The sequence below is a fragment of the Aquila chrysaetos genome, chromosome 26, assembly GCF_900496995.4.
Source record: "Aquila chrysaetos chrysaetos chromosome 26, bAquChr1.4, whole genome shotgun sequence".
Classification (NCBI taxonomy): domain Eukaryota; kingdom Metazoa; phylum Chordata; class Aves; order Accipitriformes; family Accipitridae; genus Aquila; species Aquila chrysaetos.
Window position 1 is genome coordinate 16,838,818 of NC_044029.1, and position 25,979 is coordinate 16,864,796.

Consider the following 25,979-nt stretch of genomic DNA (forward strand, 5'->3'; position numbering starts at 1 on the left):
CTCGTCTTCTCTCAGCTGCTGGGACAGGCTGGCCATTGTTCTGTAAAGGCCTCTGCCCCTTTGCTCTATCACCTCTACCAGCAGCCACGGAAGCAACATTACATGTCAGGCTTCAGCAGACTGAAGGAACTTTTTAGCTATTCAGACAATGCTCATCACCGAAATAGCTATTCACTATCCCAAACAAAGCATCAAACTGCATTTGTCCCATAGGTTACATGCCAATCTAGATCCAGAAGTAGAAGTTGTTAAAATCAGATTCCAATTTGGGGGGGGGGCTTTTCACAAAAAATGTTTTACTGTCAAGACTAAACAACCTTTAGGTACATCATTAGAGAAGACAGAAGTCTATGTATTTTTGTGAAGGTACTGCAGGAACTACCTGGTCTTAATACAATAAATCTAAGCCGAGGGAAAACAATTTCAACAGCCTTAATACACCTTTAAGCCTGCCTGAATAGTCTTTACACAAAAAACAATGAACTTACTCTTTCAATAATACTATCATGAGCTCTGGGTAGTTTTAAAGAGTTTTCTCTACATAAGGCCAAAATTCTTGAAATATTTAATCTACCTTCCTCCTTATTCATTAAAAAAAACCCAACCAAACAAAAAAACAACATGGTGGGGATAAATGTACATAGGGAATTGGTCATGGACATTACTTAAATCTGTCGAGCAGGACACTAACACAACACCTGAGGGACTCTGGCAACACGGAATGTCAGATTTGTTTCTGTCATTTGACCTTGACTGGTTAGAGGATCAGACTTCCCAGTTGATGCCCCTTACACAGGCAGATCATATATAAACAAACAAAAGTGGGAGGGGGACACAAGAATGCAAAGAAGATCCAAATGAAGTGCCTACTGGGAGAGAGACTTTCCAGTGGAAAACACCTACAATTTAAAACCCTGCAAAAGTTAGGAGAAGATGCACCCTACACAGGTTGGAAGAAAAAAAAGTGTTTTCTTTTTACTAGATAGCTCAAAATGAAGGGAGTATACAAGTCGTCTTCTTCCCCTTCTCTAACAGTGTAAACAACAGTATTTTCTTTATGACATGCTGTGCTCAGGATGTTAGGGAAATAAAGTCATTCCAAGTTGCAAAAGCCAGGACCTTTAAAGGACACCTCCAACCCAAACTATTCTATCATTCTGTGAAATCTTGACTTTGGTGCATTCCCTCCCAGCCCAGGACTCATGTCAATTTTCTCAAGAAGCATGCATTCATCAGCAGAAAGCCAGCTACCATAAGAAGAGATCATATTGTTAAGAGTAGGCAATCATCTTTTCTGCTGTGTATTTCTCCCAAATACTGAAATCACTGCATTACTGCCAAGTGCTCATTTCCCATTTGCAAATCAAGCAGAAGCACATTCTCAGTCTAGTCTGCTTTTTGTGTTTTGCAGACCTGAGACATGAAACATCATGAATTATCAACTAACTTGGATCTCCCATAATGAAATAGGCTCCCAACACAAATGACTTGCCCTTCCCTGATCCTGCACATGTATGTTCCATTAGCTGTCAACATGAGTCTTGCAGGAATGCTACCCATGCCTTATGAACCTTTTTTTACTGACTTAGTGGTAGATGTAGAAACACTGAAACAGGCTTATCCAAACAATGCTTAGATCAATATTTTAAAAAACAGGTTTGTGTCTGGCACAGTAAATGCCGAGAACATACACTCAAGTTTAAGTCTGCTGCTGTGGTCTGAGGGTTCACAATGTCCAGGTAAGTTTTCTGACTTTTGGCAGTAGAAAGATGATTACTTAGCATTGATAAATAAAAATTAACTGGTATATTCCCCAGATGATTCTCGAGTCAGGAGAAAAGACCTCTATTACGGATGGCTGCTTTTACCAGCTACTGGCATATTGTTGAAAAGTACTTAGTCATTTATCATTAGTGTACAACAGCTTGACTTAAAAGAGCAGCTAAAAACTTAATTTTCTTAAGCATACCTTGCACCCGTGGCAAATATCAAAACAGTATTTGCCCATATAATCTCAATCACTGGTACACGCTGTGTTTCAGGTGGTCAGTGAAGGCATTCATCCCTTCCAGATCTGGACAAGAACATAAACCTCCTTCCTCTTTTGACACAAGCAGTTGAATAAAGTAATTTATCTTGTACTGAGGGTTTTGGGGTTGGGTTTTTTTTGGTTGTTTTTTTTTTTTTTCTTTTCTTTCTTTTCTTTTTAAGATTACTCCAAGAGTGTGATAAAAAGTACTTCCTTAAGCAGCAGTCCTCTGCAAGACAGCTCATGGAAGAGGAATGGCCTGGGGCGTGCAACGTAGAATTGGATGAAGTATCCCACTACAACAATAATCCAGCAGCCCAGTAACGGAGCTAGGTCAACTTCCAAAAGAAAAGGTCTACAAAAAGCAAATGTATTAGAAGTTGCACTGTTCAAAACAGCTGACATTATGCTAAAGAGAAGCGCCAGAAGAGAACAACTCCTAGTCTATAACTTATTTTTTTAATGCACTTGCTGGGCATAGACTGGGTCAGTACTGAAAAACACGGAAGTTTACAGCAAAGACATAGCCTATAAAGGAAAATTGTTTTGGCAAAAATAACATCTCAGTTACTAGTTCCATTAACAGTAGACATTTTGAACAGCTAATATTTTGAAACAATAAAGTAACCAATACAGCATAACAACAAATATTACAGTGAAGCTTCAGGAATGGATTTATTTCAGTACTACTCAGACTAACCAATATAATTCATGAAGTCTTCTTTGTAGCAAGGACAACAGGACGTTGATCTTGCCCAAAATTCTCAGCGAATCTCATCTTTTATTTCATCCTCCTACAGGAGGATCAATTTGCCTCAAGAACAATGCCTAAAATTTCAGTCTTGCTCACCCTACTGCAACCTGAAAGTTATGAAAAAAGCCACATTTGGGCCTCTACCCAGAACAGTCATTAAGTCTTAAAGCCATTGAGAAAGTTTTTTAGAGTTCTTCTCTATGCTAGGGATAACACTGTCCTCAGCTAAATTAGCTAACAGCTTTCCAATTAATAAGGCAATGAACTAAATAATTAAGTGTGGCTAGAAACAGAAGTGAAACAGAGTTGAAGAAATAAGTCCAAACTTTGCAATCACTTCTGTCCATACTCCGGTGTCCCTTCCTACTTCCTGTTATTCCCTATTCTAATCAATAGCTTTTATTTTCCACTCCTCATATTCTTCAGTCCCAATTAGCATCTCACTTTTACTCCATCAGACAGTATAGCATCTTCATTTTTCCCTTATACAATCACATCAGGGAATAAATTGCTTCAGAGGAGTTACTGGAGTCCCTGTATCTCTTTGCACGGGACAAAACAGGCTTCAAATATTAGAAAGGATTAGCTGGCATAACCTACATGTTAGTTCCCAGCTCCCAACATGATCTAGTCCACAGCCAATGGGGATATAACAGGATAGCGGAGTGGATGAAGCTTTAAAAGACTACAAAAAAGTTATTCTTCCTTAACTCATGGCACATGAAACAAGGCTTTTTACTTATTCATACATGGTACCTACTTTAGAATTGTATCTGAGCATTAGAAGCCAGTACTCTGCACTAATTTGTTTAAAACCATCCCACTACATTTGCTTCTAAACAAGGCAGTCACACTGCCATAAAGTAATAAATCATCTAATTTCAGCCTTTTAAATGCAAACTGCAAGTTTATAACAGTCTAAATACACCAGAATACCGAACAATACTTCAGAAACTTACAGTCTGTTGTTAGGCCACATTGAGTCTCCTCTATCAGCTGATATAATTGAACATTTACAAAATTAATTAATGGAGAAAGATCAGTCATTGCTCCAAGTAGTTTGACTAAATGCCACACTCTTCAAGAATTGACATAAAGCTCGACAATGAAGGACAGAGGACAGACAGTAAGATTATTTATGTCTTCTCATAGATGTTAAGAAGGAAAGAGGAAGTTGGGGGGGGGAGGGGGTGTTTGTTTGGTTTGGGGATTTTTGGGGGGTTTGGGTTTTTTTTGTTTGTTTGTTTGTTTTGGGGTTTTTTGGGGTTTTTTTTTTTTTTTTTTACAATCCATGTTTCTCTTAAGGTGTTCATGTTTACTCACTTCTTCCAAACCCCTCTCAGAGGAAAGAAACAGACCCTTCCAAAAGATTACAGAAATACAGACAGATAACTGGTTTTACTTACATAACTGGATCAAACATATTACGAATCTTTAGACAGGGTGTCAAGCTGTTTGGTGGTGAATTTCTTCTATCTAGATGAAATGCTACAAAGAAAAATAAATTTAATAGTATTTATTGACAGGCATAATACCATCTAGTTAACAAGTGTCAACTTTATACATTAATACCTTTCTGGTTTTACTCAAAAGAATACTTTCCTCCACATATAAAAAAGCTTCAAGCAAATTAAGTTCCCCAGAGTCTCCTACTGCACTGAAGAAAATGTACCATACTTAACTGAATTTTTCAGACTTACAACTTCTATATTTAAAAAGATAATGCACTCTCTTATATCCAGGCCACAGTACATGGAAGGAATTCAGGATATTTAAAAAAATACCATAGAGTTAAAGAGAAAGTGTTTGCATTACATCTCCATGAAAAGACAGACATTCTTAACATCTGGAGCAAATTTTTGGAGCTGCAGGTTAACCATTCGGCTTTAACTGCCTGATGAATTTTCATTTCTTCCACTTTTGGGGCAATTTACTGCCCATCTGACTAAGAAATAGGGAGATGCTTAGATGGATGTTGTATTGGATCTGTACTGCAGTAACAACTGTCAAAGAACACTCTACAAGGATCGAGCTTTTGTAACCCTAAATGCTCTACACACATGATCAGAAGCTTGCAAAAATCTGAAATGGAACACACCAGAAGATAAAACAGATGTAAGAAGAAAAATGGAAATTAAAAATAAGAATAACTCTTTCAAAGCTGAACAACCCCATGAAATATATTCTGAAGTTCTAAAATAAATATTAGCTTCTCTAAAGTTTGCAAGTTCTATTTGTGGGAGTCACAACAGAATACTGCACCACGAGAAAAGGAATAAAGGAGCCCTTCAGATTCAGATAAAGCAGTTCCATGCCTTGAGATGGGCTGGCAAAGCAGCAACAGAAATGGAAGGGGATAACCTGGTAAAACAACTTCCAAGGCTTGAAGGAAGTTTTACTTTGAAGATATGAGATGAGTAGATTCAAGTGTTTAAACGCAAGATTAAAAATCTTAAGACAAAACGATGTTCCAAACTGATGCTAATGCTTCTCCTTTGCAATCCCTACTTTGGAAAAGCTTGACAGATTCAAGATGTTACGTTCCAAGTGTTAGAAGTCTCAGTTTTGGGCAGATGACACTACAGGTCTGTGCTTCTAACTGCTGACCTTTTAAAATAAAATCTTGCAAGTGTATCCAAAATACACGAATACTGCTGCTCTTCTGTACGTCACGACCACAAAAACCATGTCACGTAGAAGAAATTCAGTCATGTGGAAGACACTGCGTGTGAAAGACAAGCACTAACCAAGAGGAAATTCACTGCCTGCAGATACAGCATAGACAAACTTGCTCCTTATGGAAATTTCTGAGGCAAAAAACGCTACAATTACCAACTAGAAATTAGAAAAGGTGGCCTCCAAATCTAATATGAAACCTGTTATAAGTTCCCTAAATAACTAAAAATATTCTTATTAGAATATACACGCACAGAGTCCAAGTCACCAACGTCTGTAACAACCGTCTGTTTTTTCTTGGGAAAAGATTTCTAAATATGCTGGTGACACTGCATCTATCTCTGAGCTGCCTGTAGTTTAAGGACAAGTCCTTTTTCAATAGCACATGGTTTTGTAAAGTTTTTTGCCCTTGATTAAAAATTATACATAGGGTATACAATAAAAACTTTACAGAACTAAGCAACATTGAAAAATAAATGGACTTACCTTACTCATGTAGGTTGGCTCCAGCAGATCAAGGGGGGGTGAAATGTCACCAGCATATTGTACACTGGGGCACCACACCATACTGGAGAAGGTGATCTGGGGTGGCCTAGTCATGGACCTGGACCTGAAAAGGCGTGGGGTTGAGGAAATTATGTGCTGATTGTTAATAGCTAGGTTTATTCAGCACATGGTTTTAATCCAAGGATAAAGAATGCTGAGGTTATTTGCAGAGACCCTAGGCCCAGAGGATCAACATTTCTGCAAGCTGTTTATGAACTCCAAAAAAACCCCATACTGTTATTTAAGGCAGGAGCTACGCCATTGAGCTATAGCAAAAGTAACTAAATGGGGAATTCACACTTTAGTGTAGGTACCTATAAAACCCAAGCTTTGCCTGCTCCAATTTCTAATCATCTTCATGTCCTTTTGATTGGAATACCTCAGGTGCTTGCAGAGATGACTTCAGCCAGAGCACACCACCAGCACAAAACAAATCTTCTACTAACTTAATCTAACATCATACTAGTAGAGCAAGTGTGCCCAGGGCAGCACAGCTATGAAAATAATGATGAATTCTGTTTTTTCCTCAAAAATGTTTCAAAGTCATGGTAAATTAAAAGGAAGTTTTGCAACTTAGACGGACGTTTTTATGTATAAGGAAAAAAAATGGCCACAGAAATCAGTGAGGTACAAAATTAATGTTAGCACAGTAATAAGCATTAAAATGTATACCAGAAATGGGACCAAAAGAGGAGGCTAGGGAAGACACAGGGCAAGTTTAAAATAATGCTGCACCTACACAGCAAAATTCAAAATAGCATAGTTAACTGCTGTCTCTTGAACTTCATTACACATCTATAACAATTAATTCTCCCCCTCCCCCAGAAGAGCAAGTTTAAGTGACAAACCTATTCAGATTACTGTACCAATTATTTGAAAATTTACTCTGGTGTGGGGCATACAAAATATTCTCCTCACAGTAAGGGCATAAGCAGACATTCTTGCGGGACAACAGTCTAAGCTGCACCATAATTACGCAAGCACCTCACATGCCATTTCTTTTCCTAAATAGGTCTCAACAGCAAGACTTACAAGATGAGAGTAAAAAGGTAGAGATGAAATAGGAAAGCAGAAGGACAACTTTGTGCAGGAAGTCACTGACAAGAAAATCTTTAGGACTTTCAGAAATTCCTCCTGGGGACTAGTGAGCACCTTCAAGACAAGAAAGCCACTTTGTATTTCAATCATAATGTACTTTGGTTTATTACCTTAAACTGAGTATGACTGCATCATTCCAGATTCAAAGAAGAGCAGCAGCTAAAAGCATGTGCTTTCAACAACCTCTTTATCACTGTGACTGGAATAGGTCTGCAATGGAAGAAGTGGTTCTTGCACAGACTTCAAAATGAACATTAAAAAACTATAGTACAGCTTTCTACACCTCTTGAATTAATACTGTATTATTGCTAAAGGGATTCCCCAGTATCACCACCATGGGTTGTAAGACAGGCCAACAGATCTTTAGATGTGGATTTCATGCACCTGATAAGGTTGAAGACTTGCATCAAATATAGGTAACCATGTTTCTGAAGAACAGATTTATTCATGTTAAGCCACAGATCACTGTAATTTATTAAGTACTAACCCTTCTTATCAAAGGCAAGAACAAAAAGATAAAACATTTAGTTGAAAATGTTGAAGTTATGCACTTCCACATAACACAAGGTTCTTCAGTAAACAGGAAAGATACTGAAATCAAAATACTACCAGATGTTATTAAGAGAGGAGAGTGTGGTTGACTTGGGGTTTAATACAGTTAAGTTCAGCTATAGAAGACCAGCATGGGATGGATACAGAATTTTACAACAAGCATAAAATCCAGAGTTTTCTTGCAATAGTTAAGAGCAGTGCCTTTTTTTTTTTTTTTTTTTTTTTTTTTTTTAACATGGAGAAAGGATTATATTCTCACAAGTCAGGAAGGAGGGGTATCATTCACACAAGGTAACAGGTTATCTTCCATGCTGCGGGATGAAATATCACCCTAGATGTGGTACTTCAGAGAACCTTTTTATCTCATCTCCAGAACTGTCAAGGAACCTTAGCTATTGCTGTTAGCTTAGCTACATTGGAGCACTGCCTACCTATTTTACTGTAGAGCTCCAGTTATCAAAGGCATGATAGGACAATAGTATCTGTTCTTGCAAAAGCAAACTGAACACACTAGAAATGTTTGGGGTTTTTTTCCCCATTGATTTAATTAAATTACACCTTGGCATGATCAAGATTGTTTTTCAATTGACAATTCTCTTATAAGCGATGATTTGAAAACAGCTGACTTGTCCATCATCCTACAATGAGCTTACCTATCAATTTTTTTTTTCAGATACATCTAATGTATCTAGTAGAAAATACTTCAAAGGAAATACACCAGCCTTTATTCTGACCCAGTAAAAAAAAAAAAAAAAAAAAAAAATCCCAAACTGCCTGTCAAAAGACAGGCTGCATTCTGAAGGGCTGGACAAAATGCCACAGTGATGCTTGAACTCTAGATGCTAACAGACAGTAGAGCCTAGATCTTCACACATGCTACAGATCCCCTATTTAAAGTGCATGCTATCATCTACCAATATCCTAGTACACACTGACAGGTCAAGAGGCTTTCTTCTTCAATTGCACATACTCTAGGTGTTGTGCTCTGCTACAGAGCACTGCCAGATCTCAGAAGGTTAAAAAAATTGAGACCTTGAAATTTATTCAAAAGATTCAAAACCAAGAATTCATTCTGACTTTGTATGTACCGAGCTTGTTCAGGACCTAGCAGTCCTGAAGAGTATTTAGATTTATGAACTTCTATAGTCAAACATCAAAACTGGAGGATGAACTTAATTCCAGTTGATTTATACTTCCAAAAATGAAGAAAGTGACACATACATTAGAATTCCTAACATGAGGAAATAAACAGCTGTGCAAGAAGTATGAGACTTATGTAATGGAACTATTTCCAACAGTCGTATGAAAACAAGGAAAACAAAATAGAAAGAGCCTTTGCATGTGAAAATTGCCTTTGCCTGCTGACTACCAAGATACACAGAGCCCAAATGACCTACGTAATTTCAGCCACCCCTATTTCCATGCCCTTCTGTTAGAGCCCAAACATGCGTTTTCAATTCTTCAAAGATCTTTGCTGAACTACAAACATAACAAGAAAACTAGGAAAATCGCTATTAAAAGAACTGAAACAGGACAGGTCTTAATATCCTATTCAACAGAAAGCATAGAGTCTTAAGTATATACTCCAGGCAACATACAGCTAAAAGCCACAGCTGAAAGTTATTCTGTCCGCATTCACAGTATGCTGAAGTAGCTATCAGATACTCAAATTCAGATGGCACCTAAACAGTAGCTACTACAGTAGCTGTCTTTCTAGGAAGTTTTGGCAACTACTCTTCCATTGAGAGTCTTGAATGTATATTCCATGTAGCAAAGTAGAACCTGAGCTACCACACTCTGAGAAGTCTTCCAGATGAAGGAAAATCCAGTCTGAGTTCTAATACAGGACAGAATGTTATGGGGTGATTTATACTGCAATCAAACAGGACAAGAAAAACTGAGAGCAAATGAGTAGTAAATGAGAAATTCCAGAACTGCAGTGTCATGTTTCACAGCCTGTATTGAACAATAAACTACATAGAAGATTCAGCTTTATAATATACATAGCTTGCAGAAGCTATGTTCAATTTAAGTGTTTGAAAATCAATCATCACAGTATTACAGAGATGGAACAGACACAGCTGTTGACAAAACCCACCATTTCTGCACTACACCTAAAGCACCTGCACATCCTTAATGGACAATGTCCTATGAAGAAAAGGCTCTTGAACTCTTGTAATAAACTTACTATTTACATCTTACTAACTAAAATATTGAGAAAATGAAATCATGCAATACAGTTGTCACAGCTGAATGAATGCCATGTTACTGCAAGACAATGACTGCAGAACCTCAAGGCTGCAGTAGTATTCACAAGTTATTTTACAACAAAGCAGCCCTCATTTCCAATAAATGACTTAATATGAGAAACATAATGCTAAAACCAGCAGCATAACTTTGAGAAGTATATAATGATATCCCGATATAACATTTTGCATAGACAAGCAAGAAATGGGCCCCAAGACTACCAAGAGCCTCATCAGATAACAAGTATCTGAAAATGTCTCAAAATATTTAACTTTTCAAGTTTACAGAGAGGATCGTTCGTTTTTTGCTTTGAACTTACAGAAAAGCAAAATTTAAGACCCAAGGGCTGAAAGCATACATAGAACTTATGAAAACATGCAAGTGGGCTGGGACAAAACCAGCATGTTAGCAGTACTTTTACTCGGGCGATCAAGCTTGCGACAGCATAAATGTTCCAGGCCACAAAGAAGCTCTTTCTGTCTGTCTTTGGAAAGGAAATAATCACATCGGAAGGAGCTACTTTAAAACTGTACCTTCTTTTATAGGAAACAATATTTGTAAGAAACAGTGTTTTTCAAAATGTATACCAGTAAAAAGCAAAAGAAGGAAGCCTATTACTCTTGCATTAGTTAAACTAAGACCAAAATCAGCACACTCCAGAAGAACATAGATGAGAGTGCAGTTGCTTGCCAGTGGGAATTTTCATTTTAAGTGGGACTAGGAAGAGCAGAAAGTCTGTTTGTTTTTTAACCAAGCTTTTTTCAGCATCTAGTTCAATGCCATGGAAGTAATGCATGATACAACCTTGACAACATCCGATTTTAAAAGTTGAACTAAAAACTGGAGAAGCAACCACTCCCTCCTCCCTCACCATCAAAATAAGCTGGTGAGTTTATAAACTAGGATTCTGCACAGCATTTATTTCAGTCCCACTGGAGAGATAATACAGCATTACAAAAGAGTGTAAGGCAAGATAGACTCCTTAAGAGTCACAACATTTAAACAACTGGCAATTAAGATTCCACTTTAAACATTTACCTTCACATTCAGACATTGATAGAAATTAACATTCTTTTTTATTGCAACCCAGAATTCAAGTCCTCTAGCTTCAATTTTTCACTGACAAAAAAAGACCCACCCCATACACTGAAGCTTAACATGAAGAAAGTCAGAAAGAAAAAGAGCTAGGAAAAGATGACCACTGCAGCCAGACAACTGCAAACCCACTGGATTCTTGCCACTTGGCTCCATGATAAAGCTGAAAAGTGACAGACCACTGAAAAAGCCATGTATGACAACAGCCTCCTCTATTACAGCAAAACCTTTGCTGCTTTGCTTGAAATACAAATGCACAGTGTAGAAAAACATTTACGACAGAAAGGAAGGACTACTAGAAGATGCTCAAAATCCATGTTCTGCTGACTGAAGAGTCTTTTGTCCCAGCAGTTGCCCTTTCAAAATAAAGAAATACCTCTTCTTCCAAACTGTCTTTAAGTATCTGACTGATAACTTAACAGTAGGAAACTCAAGTCCACAAGCTCCAATTTATCTGCTGTCAAGATACAACCAATTACAATACTTCCAGTAAGTGTAAGGCAGGTCAGAATTTGACCAACTAAAGAGTATTTTTTAAAATTCATGAAAAGGAACAAGCAACTCATTTTCGCTACATGCCCTCTGCTGTATTTCTGCAGCAGCTGTAACAGAAAAGCTCATTTTGCTTGAAAACAAGACACTGAATGCAGAGAAAAAGTCTATTGAACAAGATAATAGAGAAATAGCACTGTCAGTTCACGTAACAATACTCAAGCAACAAAGTACTGTTTAAAAATTAGTTGCAGAAATTAAAACAATTATATTTGTAAAATATAACTAAACTTCAATACCTTGGCCTTGCCATACTTTCGATGGTATTACTAAGATTTTGTCACATGCTGCAGAAGGTTGCATCCATTTCCAAACCAAGAACTCGGCACCACCTATTCTTCGTGTTTCTGTGCGAACTCTAGATTCATTTGCTGCAAGAAAGTCAACTGCTCTATTCCAGACTTTCCTCATTTTCCTCCTTAAAAATTGAAGCAAGAATTACAAAGTTAGCATTATAACAACCTCCATAGCTGACATCCAGCACGTAAGAGAAATCCAATGTTTTTTCCCCCACCTGTGTCAGTAAGAATCTCCAAAATACTATACTATGCAACCTACTGAAATTAACTTAGTTATTCAACCAATTTATTTTTACTATTTTTCCTTAATTACACATAAGAAAATTCAATACTTCTAGTGAGAACATACCTGTCCTGAGGTGGTATTAGAGAATCACGCACGTGCAAAATCGGCATGTAGGGCTGCAAATCTTTATTTTCAGAGCATGCCTCGCTGTGACTTCTTAGAACATCTGAGGACACCATAAGAAAGACTGGTAACTACGTAGTTCATGCAAACATGAAGAAAAATAGCAATTCTGGCAATGAACAGCTATTCTGAAGACCCCTCCCAATTTCAGTAGTTAAGGTGTTTTGAGCATTTTGAAGCATTTTTCCTCCTAACCATGCTGAAAGCAAATCAAGAAAACTAACCACACACAGCGCCTCCAAGTACCCCAAATAACTTTGGAATAAAGGAAAAGAGTTCTTGCACTTACTCTTGATTGGTACTTTTAACTGTTAGCTAAGACAGTCACCTTTGAAAATAAAGTGCTTTCCCCCCCACCCCAACAAAACTTGATTTGCAAACAAAAAAGGTAGGAAAATGGTAAAAACAAGAAAACAGCTCCAATTTGTCTGCCATCTCTGTATTTACGATAATTGCCGTAGGTGAAAGTAATAAGACAATTTAAGTAAAAACACAGCCCAAAACAGAGCTTAAAAACTACAAACACAAACTGCTGAAAACATTTTGGCTTCAAGTAGAAAGGCAGAATTTCAGAACTGAATTATGCATTCTATTTCAGTAACATAATTGCTGCTCAAAGTGACTAATTAAAAACCTGCTTTTTCTATGAAAAGCCATTAAGGATGGAATTGAGAACTAACACACATTTTAGGAGCGGATATTTTAGCTAAGGATCACTGAAAAACCAGATACAGAAAGCAACATGCCACCCTACTTACAGTCAAACATCGCATTTGTATTTGCTTTCAACAGTAAGATAAAATACTGCCAAGTCAATGGAAATTTATTATAGCCATGTCGATGTAATTCACAAATTACAATCTTTATACCAAAAGCTTTGATTAGGTTTAAAGGATGATATTTTTTTTTTAAAGTGAGAAACAAAACACATGAACCACACATTTGACCAAGAACTCTAACAGCATGGTGACTGACAACTAAACAGGCAGCAAACATAACTGAATTAATGCCAGTACTTTGAAAGCTTATACAGAGGTGATACAGATACATCAAATGTCACACAAAAAGCCATACCTATGATTTTTACCACCATATCATACATCTGCCTCGTTTCTTCTTCCTCTTTTGCCCAACGGTATTTCATGTAGTGCAAGACTCCCCAAACCACTGCTATACCTGCATTAAGATGTATAATACTCTTTAAACAGTATTAGAACATTGGTTTACAGCACATACTTCAGAAGTTAGCTGAACTAGCTAACATTTTGAAGTACTTAAGTTTCAAAGCTAGTGAAATACACTGTACTCACTGTCAATATTTTATTTTTACTAACACAGCAACATGAACTCTTAAACTTTGAAGAGCAGTTACCTTTAGAAAAACATTTCATTGTTTTAACAATAGCCTGGTATCCCATGCCTGTGGTTTGAAATATTACCCATTTGTGAAGAAAAACAGTACAACAATTATATTGGAAAAATTCAAAGTCATATCAAAAGTCACATAAACTGACAATTTAGAACATGTTAAGATTTAAAAATGCACAATATTCACTAATTCATATACAAGTCACATGCTTCAGATATACCAGCCAAAACTAATTAACTTGGACTCCTTCAGTTCAGCTACAGATTTGTATTTTTTGCAACAAAGTACTGCATGCTCTTTTTCTATTACTTTAAAGATTATTCCCCAAAAGGACAATCTAGTTAGGAAGGCCAACAGCATAAGCGGAAAATAAAAATCTTATTCCTTCTTCTATCTCAAGCTGAGGGCACCACTACGCCCGTGATCTCTTAAAAAAAAACAAAAAAACCAAAAAAAACCAACAAAACCAAAAAAAACCCCAAACAAACAAAACCAACAAAAAACAACCACCAAAAAAAACACACCACCACCAAAACCACACATACACAAATTATACATAGTTTGGTTTGCATACCAGTGATCACAAGGCAATGTTAACCGATACATCAAAGAGACTGGGGGACACCACTTTAGGTCAAAATGGGTGTTAGTTTATGACTATACATCTAACATTTATACAATGTTTTATTTTTGAAATGGTGCTTCATATTAACCTTAATTACAGATGAAAAAGTTGAGACAAGGAGCAATTTGCTCAGCATGACTGATGAGACCAGTGGTTGACTTGGATGCCGAGTTTCATCTCTGCATCCCAGTTCAACCCTCATATTGACTATTAACAGGAAGACGGCAATCTGCGAGAGTTTGCCTTTGATTCTTTTGATTTGTCAAAAAGCTCATGAAGAAAGTCTCAAGTCTTCTGCTCATAAGCATGAGATTGTTAAGATATTGGGATAAAAAAAGTATTAAATATTCAATAGGTGCATGAGATGAACACTGCATCTTCAATATTTCTAACCAGCCACAAGGAAAGGACTGAAGTGTATGCATTCAGCTGTACCGTATTCTTATGCTGCATAGTTTTCAGTATGGTTAAGAATTAAATAAACTTGAAAGAATTTGAAGCTTAACTAGAGAACTATCAAAGACTAAACAAATTAGTCTTACTGAAGGATTAGATACATTTTCACAACATCATCTGAGAGGTAAGACTTTTTGGTGACAACCATGTTGGGTATCCAACTTTTCCTAAAACTAGGAAAATCATCTTTTCTGTAGTTATGTTTCCAAAGTTCCTGGAAAAATAGTGAAATATCCTCAAAATTAAGGCTATCATGTCTTTTTACTGAGCATTTTGCTTTTTCAAATCAGTTCAAACTGGAATTTTTGAAAGCCACAAGGTATTGCTTTGGCAGGGAAAAAGGCAGAGTTCCCAAAGAATGAGTATGTTCAGCTGACTACAGCAGCAGATGATAGGAACCAATGTGAAAATACAGTGATGCAACAAAAGTGCAAAGCAAACTGCATTGTAATCAAGATACTGATAGGAACTCCAAGTTTTGTGGTTGAATAAAAACTTTCTCTAAACATGCTGTTTACTTCTCCCTGTTCACTTACATAAACACAAGTTATAACAAAAAATGTTTGATTTTTTAATTAAACTTACCCAAAAGCAATATTGATAATCTGTGAGTTACATTAACAAACGCACGGCGAAAACGACACCTGAAAGACATCTTTGGACTAGTGGATTCCAGATACTTCACATCTGTCACATTAGTGACATCCATCTCATTAGGGTCATTGCTGAGACACCTAGTCAAAAATATACAGTATTTATGAAAAAGGATGCCTTCTGTTAGAAGAAATTAAGTTAAGAAATAAAGACCACTTACTTTATGCCAACATCTTCCCCACTATTCAAGATCCATTGTAATGCTGTGTTAAGTACACTTTCATATTCTGGATCTAAATTCTGTCAAAAGACAAATATTAATAATTCCATAAATAACCAGAAAGTTATCATGCCACAGTAAAATTCAGATACTGCACAGATTAGTAGCCAAAACTACGTGGTTTTGTTCTTGATTCTTCAGATTTTGCATAAGTGTTCATTACACAAAGTGAATCTATACATGCTATGAGCAGGTATCTGACTTACTAGCATTCCTCAAATTAAGGACTGTTTGAAAAGCCAAGGCACATTCACTGTTTTATTATTAATAATTCTAACCGACAGCAAGAAAAAATTATTCAGCCACTAGGTGGTGCTCATGGAAAATCTACTTCAAGAGTAAAAACCAGATATAAAGCCAGCTGAAAATGGGTCCTATAAAAGCAGTTCAGGTGGGGGGTTTTTTGGTGTCTTTTTTTTTGTTGTTGTTGTTTTGGTTTGTTGTTGGTTTGTTGTTTTTTTTTTAAAGAAGCTTGAGGAAAATAAATTAACTGATATTTTGCAAATAGTCCAGTGTTTGTAGTTCAAGAACTGGTATTACTATGTAGAAATTGACTTTTTTTTATTATTATTATTAGTTGGTATCAGCTATCATAGAACATTTACTGCTATTTGAGCTAAGGCTGTCTCCATAGTTCACTTTGCATGTTCTTTTGCAGGGGAAAAAAAAAAAAAAAAAAGCAAAAATGGAAGTTACTACTGTATTTGAAATTATACTCTCCAAAAAGATTTATCTCCATCTCTTCTTTGAACCTCACATAATGTAACTGACCTAGAATTAAAGGATAAGCACTTATAAAAAACCAGTAACTTTTATTTTCACCTTGAGAGTAAAATATTAAAGTTTTATCACTGAACACTGAAATTCTGCAAAGGAGTTATATTTATACTCCCAAAATGAGGAACTGTAGGGTTAATGAGACTTCATACAAAGTAACAAATTTTCATATGAAATTTGAGCTTCTTACCAGAGCTAAAACAGTGGTTATGATAACAACTGTCATCCTTTCGGCACAATAGATAGGTAAGACCATCAATTATCATGCATCAGCTTCATTTTTTCCAACGTATTCCCACAATGCACTGGTTTTAGCAGATATAGAATATCATTGCCAAACCATAAACCAGTGTTAGTAGCTTCTTCAGGATGCTCTTAACATTGCCCCTTTTTGTCCACTATGTAAACATTTGCCAAAACGTAAAATTTCTACACATTTGTATATTAAGTCACATCAGCTTAACTCCCCCCATCCAATCAAAGAAATCTTATACTCTCAGCCTTTTAAAAGCTTCAAGTAGTCTTCCACTGAACGGTACACCAGCATGGGCTAAAATAAACCCTACAGCTGTCAAGACAAGGCAAGAGTAATCTTTTATTTGGGGAGTGAGGCAGGGGAATGACAGCAGAGTGGGATTTCATAATACTGCACACCTATCAAGTTAACAAAAAGGCCTTTTTTCACCATTTCTATTTAAAGCATCCATGAATGGTGTCTGCATACAGCTGCTGCCTGTCAGGCCCGCTGCACAGAGCCGCATGTCAACCTCTCCTCCCAAAGAAAAGAAGACAGTATCCTTTTCTACTAAGTCTCAAAACATAGTATACCGATTTCTGGAGAAGATTCTAGAGATTTGAATTTCATAAATTTATGATTTTCATGTTGGTCAACTATCTCCATCAATTCAATTTTTGCCCTGGTGTTTTAACTAAAGGGGAAAAAAACTGCATGCCATTGAATCACTATCATCTACGCTTCCATTGCAATTAAGCCAGTTTATTTCACCTTCCCTCTCCCCCAAAATCTTGCTACACCCCCAAATAAAAATCATAAAGTAGCATGTGTTAAAGACATAAATTCCAAACATTTCCAAATAACATTGTATACCAAGTCAAATTTTAGTCAATACAACCAGATATGAAACCAGGCCTTACAATTTATAACTTACAAAAATCTTATACACAACCAATGAAAAATACCTCATTTGCTTACTTTTAAATACGCAGCTGCCTCCTGGACGGTAAGATTTCTTTGAATAGAGCTGCCACATTCATGTTCCCCTGGTAAAATTAAACTTTTGTTTATTTTGATTTACTTATTACTGCATTATATAAAATAAAATCACCTAAACACAAGCTTACAGTTCACACAATTTACACAAGCAGCAGTAGCTCAATAATTCTCACAAGTTCCACTAAAAATTTAGAAAAATGTTGGACAAATTTCTCCTTCAAAAAAATTTTAAAAATGAAGACTGTCACAGCTAATAATATGTACAAATCACATCAATACAACTTCATATACTGCTCAGAAAGTATAATTCGGCATTTACACTGAAAGTAGAACAAAACATACTATGAAGAACTATCAAAAGGACGTTACCATGGAACAGTTGCTGTACCCTGATTCAACTTCTTCCAAATAATTTCTATTTACTCTGAAACATGTATTATCTTTTATACAGACTAAGTTAGTTCCAGTTGCAACATATCCACAACAGTATTTCAGGCACTACAAAGTTACTACATTTTAGATTGGTCCAAGTTATCACAATAACTCATCACCTTCCTGAACATGCACAAAATCCCAATATGGCCTGAAACTGGTGGTTTTACCATCCTCCTAATTCTTTTGGAAAGTATGCAGAAGTAGTCAGGAAATAAGGTGTTATATACACAGTCAGTCCTCACAGCCACGTGCCACCATCTTCCTGATTTTCTTTGCTAAACTGAAGGTACCTGATTCATGCAAAAAAACATGTATTGACAGTCATACCAACACAAAGTCACACAGAAAAGGAAAAGGTCTAACACCAGTTTTATCTATCACTAGGCCATCATTTCTGAAAAACTGTCAGGGAGTGGCAAATCACTTTTTTCTTGATCTCTCTAAAAAGAAAGAAATCTTAGCATCTGTAACTATAATTTTACTGTGTCAAAACAACAAAATAGTAAACAACAAATTCAGTCTTTTACTGGCTCAGGGTTACGCCTGCCTTATCCTCCCAAATCTATGCCAAGCTCTATTATTCCCAAAGCTATAGCAAGGCTAGGAAAGTTTAAGATACTCATGCATATAATATAAATATAAACATTTGCTTATACTCTTACAAAGTATTTAAAGTTGGAATTACTCCACGCTGGAATACCCTTTAAATGGAGCAACTTCAAGTATTAATTCCCCTCACAAATGAGAACATTTGAGGCGATCTGAACAAAAATTAGGCAACACTAGCAAGTTACGGAGAAGCATCCTTATGTCTCATTCACAGTAGGGAGTTCCAAAGAAATAAGTGTTTCTATGAATCAAAAGTCCTTCTCACACTGCTAAAGCAAAGTTTTGTTCAATACACTTCAATAGATTTAAGTGAATTTGGCCTTGCAAGCACATCAGCATAACGGGGATGCTCTTCTTTCACTGTTGGGTTGTATAGAAATAGGAACAGTTTCATTTAAGAGTGCTCATAAGCTACCTGGACTAGAAATGCTGCTGGAACTAAGCCTGTATGCATGCGTGTATTTTCAATCAAGCACTGAGCAGAGAAGGCACTACTTTAAAAGTTGTTTCACTTGATAATTAACATGCAACATCTTAGACTTTCAAAGTGCCTAAGTCTACTGCAATAGCAAAACTACAGAGATCACTGGTGAAAATTGACACCACCTTTGCCAAAAAAACATTCTGAACTTAGAAGTCAGCCCCAGAATTAGAGATATGGGCTATTCTTGTATGTAATTTAGGCAGACATTCTTTTTCTGCAGCATAAACTCTACAACCTGTAAATTCACATGACTAATCATCAGTGACTTAAATATTTCAAGGTTAGCAGACTTGGGAAAACTATATATCATACTTGTACATTCTCTGGTGTAAACACATTGTTTTAAATCTAGAACTGATGGAATAAATACAACAAAACCAAAATGTATCTCTGTAGAAGCCATATGTACAATCTCAATCAGGTATTAAGCTGTATGACATGAGCAAGTCTGATAGGTATTCATCCATTTAACATTTTTTTTGTTGTTTGGTAAGACCTGAAGTCTTCCTGGGGTCTTTCTAATACAGAAAAAGCATTTTAGTCGTAATTCAAGTGAACAAAACAGCTTGTGAAAGCAGGGGGATGAGACCCTTCTGCTTAGGAACTTTTGGGGTTTTTGTTTGTTGGTTTTTAATTGTCTAGATAAGCAGGAAAGCCCGTTCATGAAATAAATAAGAAAGAATAGAAAGGGTGAGGTTAATACGCAGAAAAGAAAAACAAACAAACCACACAAGCAGGAGACCGGATTGTGAAAAATTAATGCTTAAAAAACAAGTTTCAGGATTAATTTCAGATTTTTAATCTTACAAGAACACGGTATTACCTCTTACGAGAGGACAAAAGCTCCCTCAGGTGGGGGACTACTGGATTACTTTGGTAGTTTTAAATTCTAATCTTATTTGCCTTCCTCCAGGAATTACATTTATGCGGTATGCAGCCAACACACTGACTTCACAGCTTATGGTCTCATCTTCAAAAACCAGCAGACAGCTTCCTCACAGTCCCCCTTCTGAAATTTTTTTCACATTATCTTGCCTCTGAACAAGTTTAACAGTTAAAAACACCTCTGCTGCCTAGGCCTGGACAATGTCAAAGGCCCATCAGTGCAAGTTACCTTCATGCAATGCTGGGGGGGGAGTAAAAAAATCACTTTCATCTTGCCTCCCACTCTTCAAACAAGTAAGCTAATCAGACTTATGGAGTTTCAGTCCTATATAAAAAGCTGCTGGAGATGCAGTTTCTCATTCCAACCCATCTATTGCTGAGAACCTTTTAACAGCTTTCTTCTGAGAAACTCTGAATTTGAAAGCCTGCAGAAAGTTAGGCAATTCACAAGTCAGACAACCTTCTGTTTTACTGCAAACAGCAGGATATTCCTATATGCCATTTCAGTCAAGCTTTAGCTAATAGTTCTGCAAATGAAGGCTTACTTTGAATAACTTTGGTGCAATCATTAACCACTTGGCTTGGAAACCCACTTTCCATAGTCTGAGCCAAAAATGTTTCCCAACTGTTCCATCTGAGGCCCTATATCCCAGGAATAAAACTGAAGCAGAGGCAAAAAAACCCAAACCAAAACAAAAAAAACCTTTACACAGGTCTGCTGCAAGAGACGTCTAAGCTCTTTGTAAAAACTGCCCCTCTGTTAAAATGCCTATTGTGAACTTACAGAAAGCACGGATCTTTGTGCTCAAACTTTTCTTGGGCAGAGATCACTTCAATTTCAAGTGCAATCAGAGAACCATTCTACTTGCCTTTGTAGGGAGGGGAGAAGTAACACATCCCAACAAGGATCACAAAATTACCTTTTAGCTTATGTTAGAGTACTTGGGCAAGCCACATAAGAAGCTGAGTTGTTCTCTTAGAAATACTAACAAAAAGCAACTAAAGGCTCAGTTCTAAAGAAACATTTAAGTCTGTTCTCACAATTGCTTTCAGTACAGAAAGTAAGTCGGATCTGCGTTTCCATGCAGGCTAGAATATTTGAAACTGACTTTCATTTAGGCATTTAGCTGAATGTATGAGCTGCAGCATATACGCTTAACAGAAATATTCAGAATTTTAAAATATTTGCTTTACAAGGTAAATCATTCTCTTAAAAGTACCAGAACCAAAACCCAGTGGAAATCTAAGGAACACAAGGATTTAGCACAGGTCTCTAGCTTATAGCTTGATGTGATACAGTCAACCAATACAAAAAGCAAATGGCATACAAAACATTTGTTTAGCAGGTCCCATGCTTACAGGTTACTTGCAGCAGGACACTAAAGTGGGTAGCTGAAGAAAAGCAGGAACAGAACAAGTGTTGTGAGAGCAAGTAAGAGTGCCTGATCTCCCAAAGGCAAATTCAACAGTTTAATAACTGCGGAAAACCAGAACTGGCTAAATAGTCTTTAAATCACTAGTTGGAAACAGCACAATATCAATTACCTAAAGAACTAAAGATTAAGTAGAGTGACAGAACAGAGAGCCTGGGACAGCAATCAGATACAGTAGCTGACACTTGAAATTAAGTAATATCTAGTGTTTTGCCAGGATTTTCTTCCAGCCATGGACGTATCAGTAAGCCTTATTACATATGGAAGTCTAATTCACTCCTGCATCTCAAGGACCCGTGCTGTCTACTAGCTCAGAAGGGAACCATCCAAATCTGATAGATCATCACTCTGTAGAGAATGCCAAGCAAAAGAAATGTCTAACTAAATAAAAATCCCTTACGTACAAAAAAGAAGGGTCATACCCATGGGTAGCTGGCTGCTTCTTGTGGATATAGTGGTTAGGTTTATCCATTTTGCAAGCCTTGCTGAAAATGGATGTGATCTACTGAAGTCTCTCCATGAAAGACCAAGACATCCAGTAATCAACATATGCCTGAAGGACGTCTAATTTAAATAAAGCACATCTTTTGGTTTAGGAGAAAGTGTTAGGCACTGAAATACATACTGTCTATAAAGAGTTGCTGTTTTGAAGAAAGGCTGAACCATTACAGAAGAACACAGGAACACAAACTTCAACTCAGAACTGGATGAGTAGATAGATACTCCTTCTCCCTCTAGTTTCTTGTGAGGTAGGCATTTACTCACCATAGGTTTGGCAGACTAGTAATTCTGAGAACAGTGATGCATTAAAGGCAATCTATTTTTATATAGGATAATTAAATCATTTTACATCATATCAGAGCACCACAGTACAGAATAGGCATCTACAGTTGGAACATAGTATATATTAAGTCAAATAAAATTAACAAACTGTTACCCTTTTTCTTCCTTCAAACAACTTCCAGTGTTTTACCTTCTAAAATAGAAGCCCCATCACTTGCTCTCCAATTGAATTTGACAGGGCAAGAAACTAGCTCAGTAAAAATGGAGGAAGTCTAATAAAACAAAGAGGGCTAGAAACCAAATTCTGAAGTGACCATCTTCATGGTAGTCAAGATGTTGAATAAAGCTTAACAGAACAGACTACTGCAAGTTTCCAGCCTGCCTTTTTAATATTAATAGTTATAACATGAACAAATGATTCATAGCCAAGTATGAAATGAGAGAAACTTTTCCAAGTATGTGACAGAGAGACCTGAAAAGCACCACTTTTACTAAAACTACATTCCTTTACTTCTCTGCCCTTTGAAGTGGTGCACCGTGTACAAGATCAACACTTAAACCCCTGCATCTCTCTAGCAGCTTTCTCTGTTCTATGGCTTTTAAACAGCTTCCAGATATTGTGCCAGGTCTACATCAATATGGTATTCAAAAACGGACGGCAGACTTCTTCCTCTCATACCTCAAGAAACTTGGCATTGAAGATAACTTCTAAGTACAGATGAATTAGGTCATTCTTCAGACTGCATGAAAGCTACTCTGCTGAGCAACCAGGTGATCTCACAACACAGCTTCAGTTTGTGGGATCATCTAACCAGAAAGCATAGCTATATTTTTTGAAAGTAAGTACTGAAGATTCTCCTGGCCAGGAATAGACTAATTAATAGAGATTAATGCACCTTTGAGAACTGGGGAAGAAAGCAGTCATCTTGGAGGATACAAATTGCTCTCATAAGGCAGACAGGTAAATGTTTTTGTAAGTGTACGTGCACATAAGTAAGCCCCAGCTAATGAAGACGACTCCCTTTCTTTCACTGATGTAGAACTGAGGTGCCAAACCTTTTTATTCAGGCAAGAACACTGTTTACTGTATGGCCACCGGAGGGCCAGATGACACACTGAGGGAACAGCAAGCTGTTATACTTTCTTTTCAAAAGAGGGAGAGAAGTAGCATAACCCATTACTTCCACTGCACGCCAGTCAGTGCTCTACTGCACACAGCTGTGGGTCTCATAAGACATTCCTACACACACCAGTTTGGCTACCCTGCATGGAAAAAAATTCTTTTGGCCCCAATGATTTATAGCATGGAATTATCTACTACCATCTATTAAGTATGAAATAGTTTGAAAGAGATAAAAGCGTATCAAGATGTAATTGACCTGTGAAAGATCAACGCTGCAAGGCATTCGCAGTCAGAAAGCAACAAAATGAAGACTAAAGCAGCTATTATTTTGCATGTACTCAGATTAACATCATTCTTTCACTATTTTGGGTTAAAGAATAATGTAAACAAGAAGTAGTATGTGGGGTTTGTCCAAACATCTATTTTATTCACTGCAGATACTGTAAATGCTCTGGAAACAAAGAGCTTTTGCAGGAAGATTACTCTTGCAATTTAGAGGTATTACAGAGCTGCTCAAATTTCTCACAGATTTCCTATATAGCCCTGACATATTAAATTGTCAGCCTCATATCTGACAGAGTTGTTTCCACATTTTTTAATGTTTGAGAAATGTCTGATAAGTGGAAAAGCCTTCTTGGTGAAACTTGCTGTTGCAAAACAAATAGTTGGCACAAAGAACAGTAAGGCTTAAAAACCAAAAAAACCCGAAACCACTGCCCCCTAAATACACTATGGATTAAATAAGCAAGGATGATAAATAAATGGCTTAATAGTCATGAAATAGATTCTGCTGTAACTCACGCTCACCAGATGCCAAAGTTATAAATACAGTCTTAACTTTACCATTTCCTGATTATGATGTGTAAATATCTATAGTTTAAAGCTGTGTTAATTATGACTCTAGGCAAAAACACTGTATTTTTTACTTTGAATATTCAATAATTAATACTGATCCTAAACACCATCTCTGACACATTACCATATAGAGCACTTTTCACTACTATATAATTAGTATGGTTAAGTTGAACTATTTTGTCTAACAAGGCAATCTTGTTCAACCACTACTGTTCATTGTGTTAGTAACCATTTTCTGATTGTTGCAAAGTATTTTGGTTTTCAGACATTTTTCCACCATAGTGAAATAACTACCTTTAAAATAAATACATATTCCTCTTCACATATAGCATATTTAAACCTCTTAATGACAGCAGCTTAATAAAGCATTAAGACATTAGATCAAAAACCATAGAGGATCACAGTATTCAACAGCTTATCCCATTAACTAAAAAACACTGCAACAAAAGGCACTACACTGGTGAAAAAGGTAATGTAAGTGAACTAGAAATGGGATTTCTAGTTTCCCCAAAAGGAACTCTAAATGGTTATCACGGCCCCAGCATATACCAGTTGTTGCAAATCACTATCTGAGCATAGACTTCTTTGTAGTTGTTGCCAAAACACTTAGTCACAATATTTTTAAAGCATTACCTGCTACTTGTGCCAATTTATCATGAAGTGCATATAAGCTGTTCATCATGAGACTTATTTCATCTTCCTAGAATTAGAAAAACACATTAATGTTAAAATAAACATTAGTAGAGATGTATTTTTCTTCTATTTACCCCCAAAATCTTTATATACCATGAGAAAAAAATTGTTTTACACATACAGGTGGAAAGCTGTAGTGTTTCACACATCAACAATGATACAACCAATAGATTTTGAATCAAAGTATTCACAATATTGATTTTTCAGATCTTAACTGAAACTAAACTAGATTGCATTCTGGACTGTGATGGATCTGCCAGTTAGAAACCAACAACTCAAAAGGTTATTTTAATACTACTGAGAGAACAGTACAATGATCCAAAATAAGTTTGGTGGGTTTTCGTTTGGGTTTTTTTGACAGCTACTATGTAAAATGAAACAAAAATTAAACAAAATTAAATAAAAGTTTTATTCTTAATAAATGTGCAGTGACACTTCATACAAGCCATACTAAAGTACCATCTGGTCATATTCCCGCATGAAATTCATAGCAAACTAAGACATTTGTTGTCTACCTTCAAACCACAGTAACTTAATTTAAAAAAAAAGCCACACAAAAAAACCGTAACCAACCAACACCAGAAAGCTGTGGACTATACAATCTTGTTGACACTTCCTGCATATGCCAGTAGTATAAAAAGGCCTAATTCCCAAAACAAGCATGAATGTCATATAATTGTTACTTACAGGGGAGTTAAACTTATCAAAATACTGAGCAATTTCAATGAAATATATCCAGAAACATTTTCTATTAGAAGGAATTATTTAAAATACAAAGATGAGGAACATGCAATTACATACACTGCGTACTAAAGGCCATTATAAAACGTTGGGGTTTTCTTGAAGTTGGCTCTGACTCCTGGGATAGAGTCAAATGACTGAGATAAGACTACAGCCTTTATTCAGAAAATATGCAAGGAAGGTAATTTTCCGGTTTGTGCATCTGATTATATTGACATTGAAAAAAACAATGTATTTTAAGTTTAATTCCCTGATACACCAGCACTATCTGACAATTTTAAATTTAAACACTCCAATTTTTTTTCCATAAGAAAACTGCTACCAAAAAGCAGAACACTTCTTTCAT

At 36.5% G+C, this 25,979-nt stretch overlaps 1 protein-coding gene across 2 annotated transcripts in view; it reads right to left on the reverse strand.

Moving 5' to 3' along the window:
• LEMD3 (LEM domain containing 3) overlaps positions 1–25,979 on the reverse strand; it is a 51,487-nt gene that overhangs the window by 3,030 nt on the left and 22,478 nt on the right. The window contains exons 3-11 of one of the 2 annotated variants that reach the window (XR_005931478.1): positions 24,833–24,899; positions 17,572–17,639; positions 15,522–15,601; positions 15,293–15,441; positions 13,332–13,433; positions 12,198–12,300; positions 11,789–11,967; positions 5,946–6,069; positions 4,184–4,271 (exon numbers count right to left, since the gene is read on the reverse strand). Coding sequence is in view for 1 of the 2 variants with exons in the window: in XM_030002779.1 (XP_029858639.1) it covers positions 4,190–4,271; positions 11,789–11,967; positions 12,198–12,300; positions 13,332–13,433; positions 15,293–15,441; positions 15,522–15,601; positions 17,572–17,639; positions 24,833–24,899 (830 nt within the window). In the remaining variant the exon portion in view is untranslated. Of the gene's footprint in view, positions 1–4,183; positions 4,272–5,945; positions 6,070–11,788; positions 11,968–12,197; positions 12,301–13,331; positions 13,434–15,292; positions 15,442–15,521; positions 15,602–17,571; positions 17,640–24,832; positions 24,900–25,979 lie in introns of those variants that run through there. The other variant, XM_030002779.1, reaches the window with a different exon arrangement.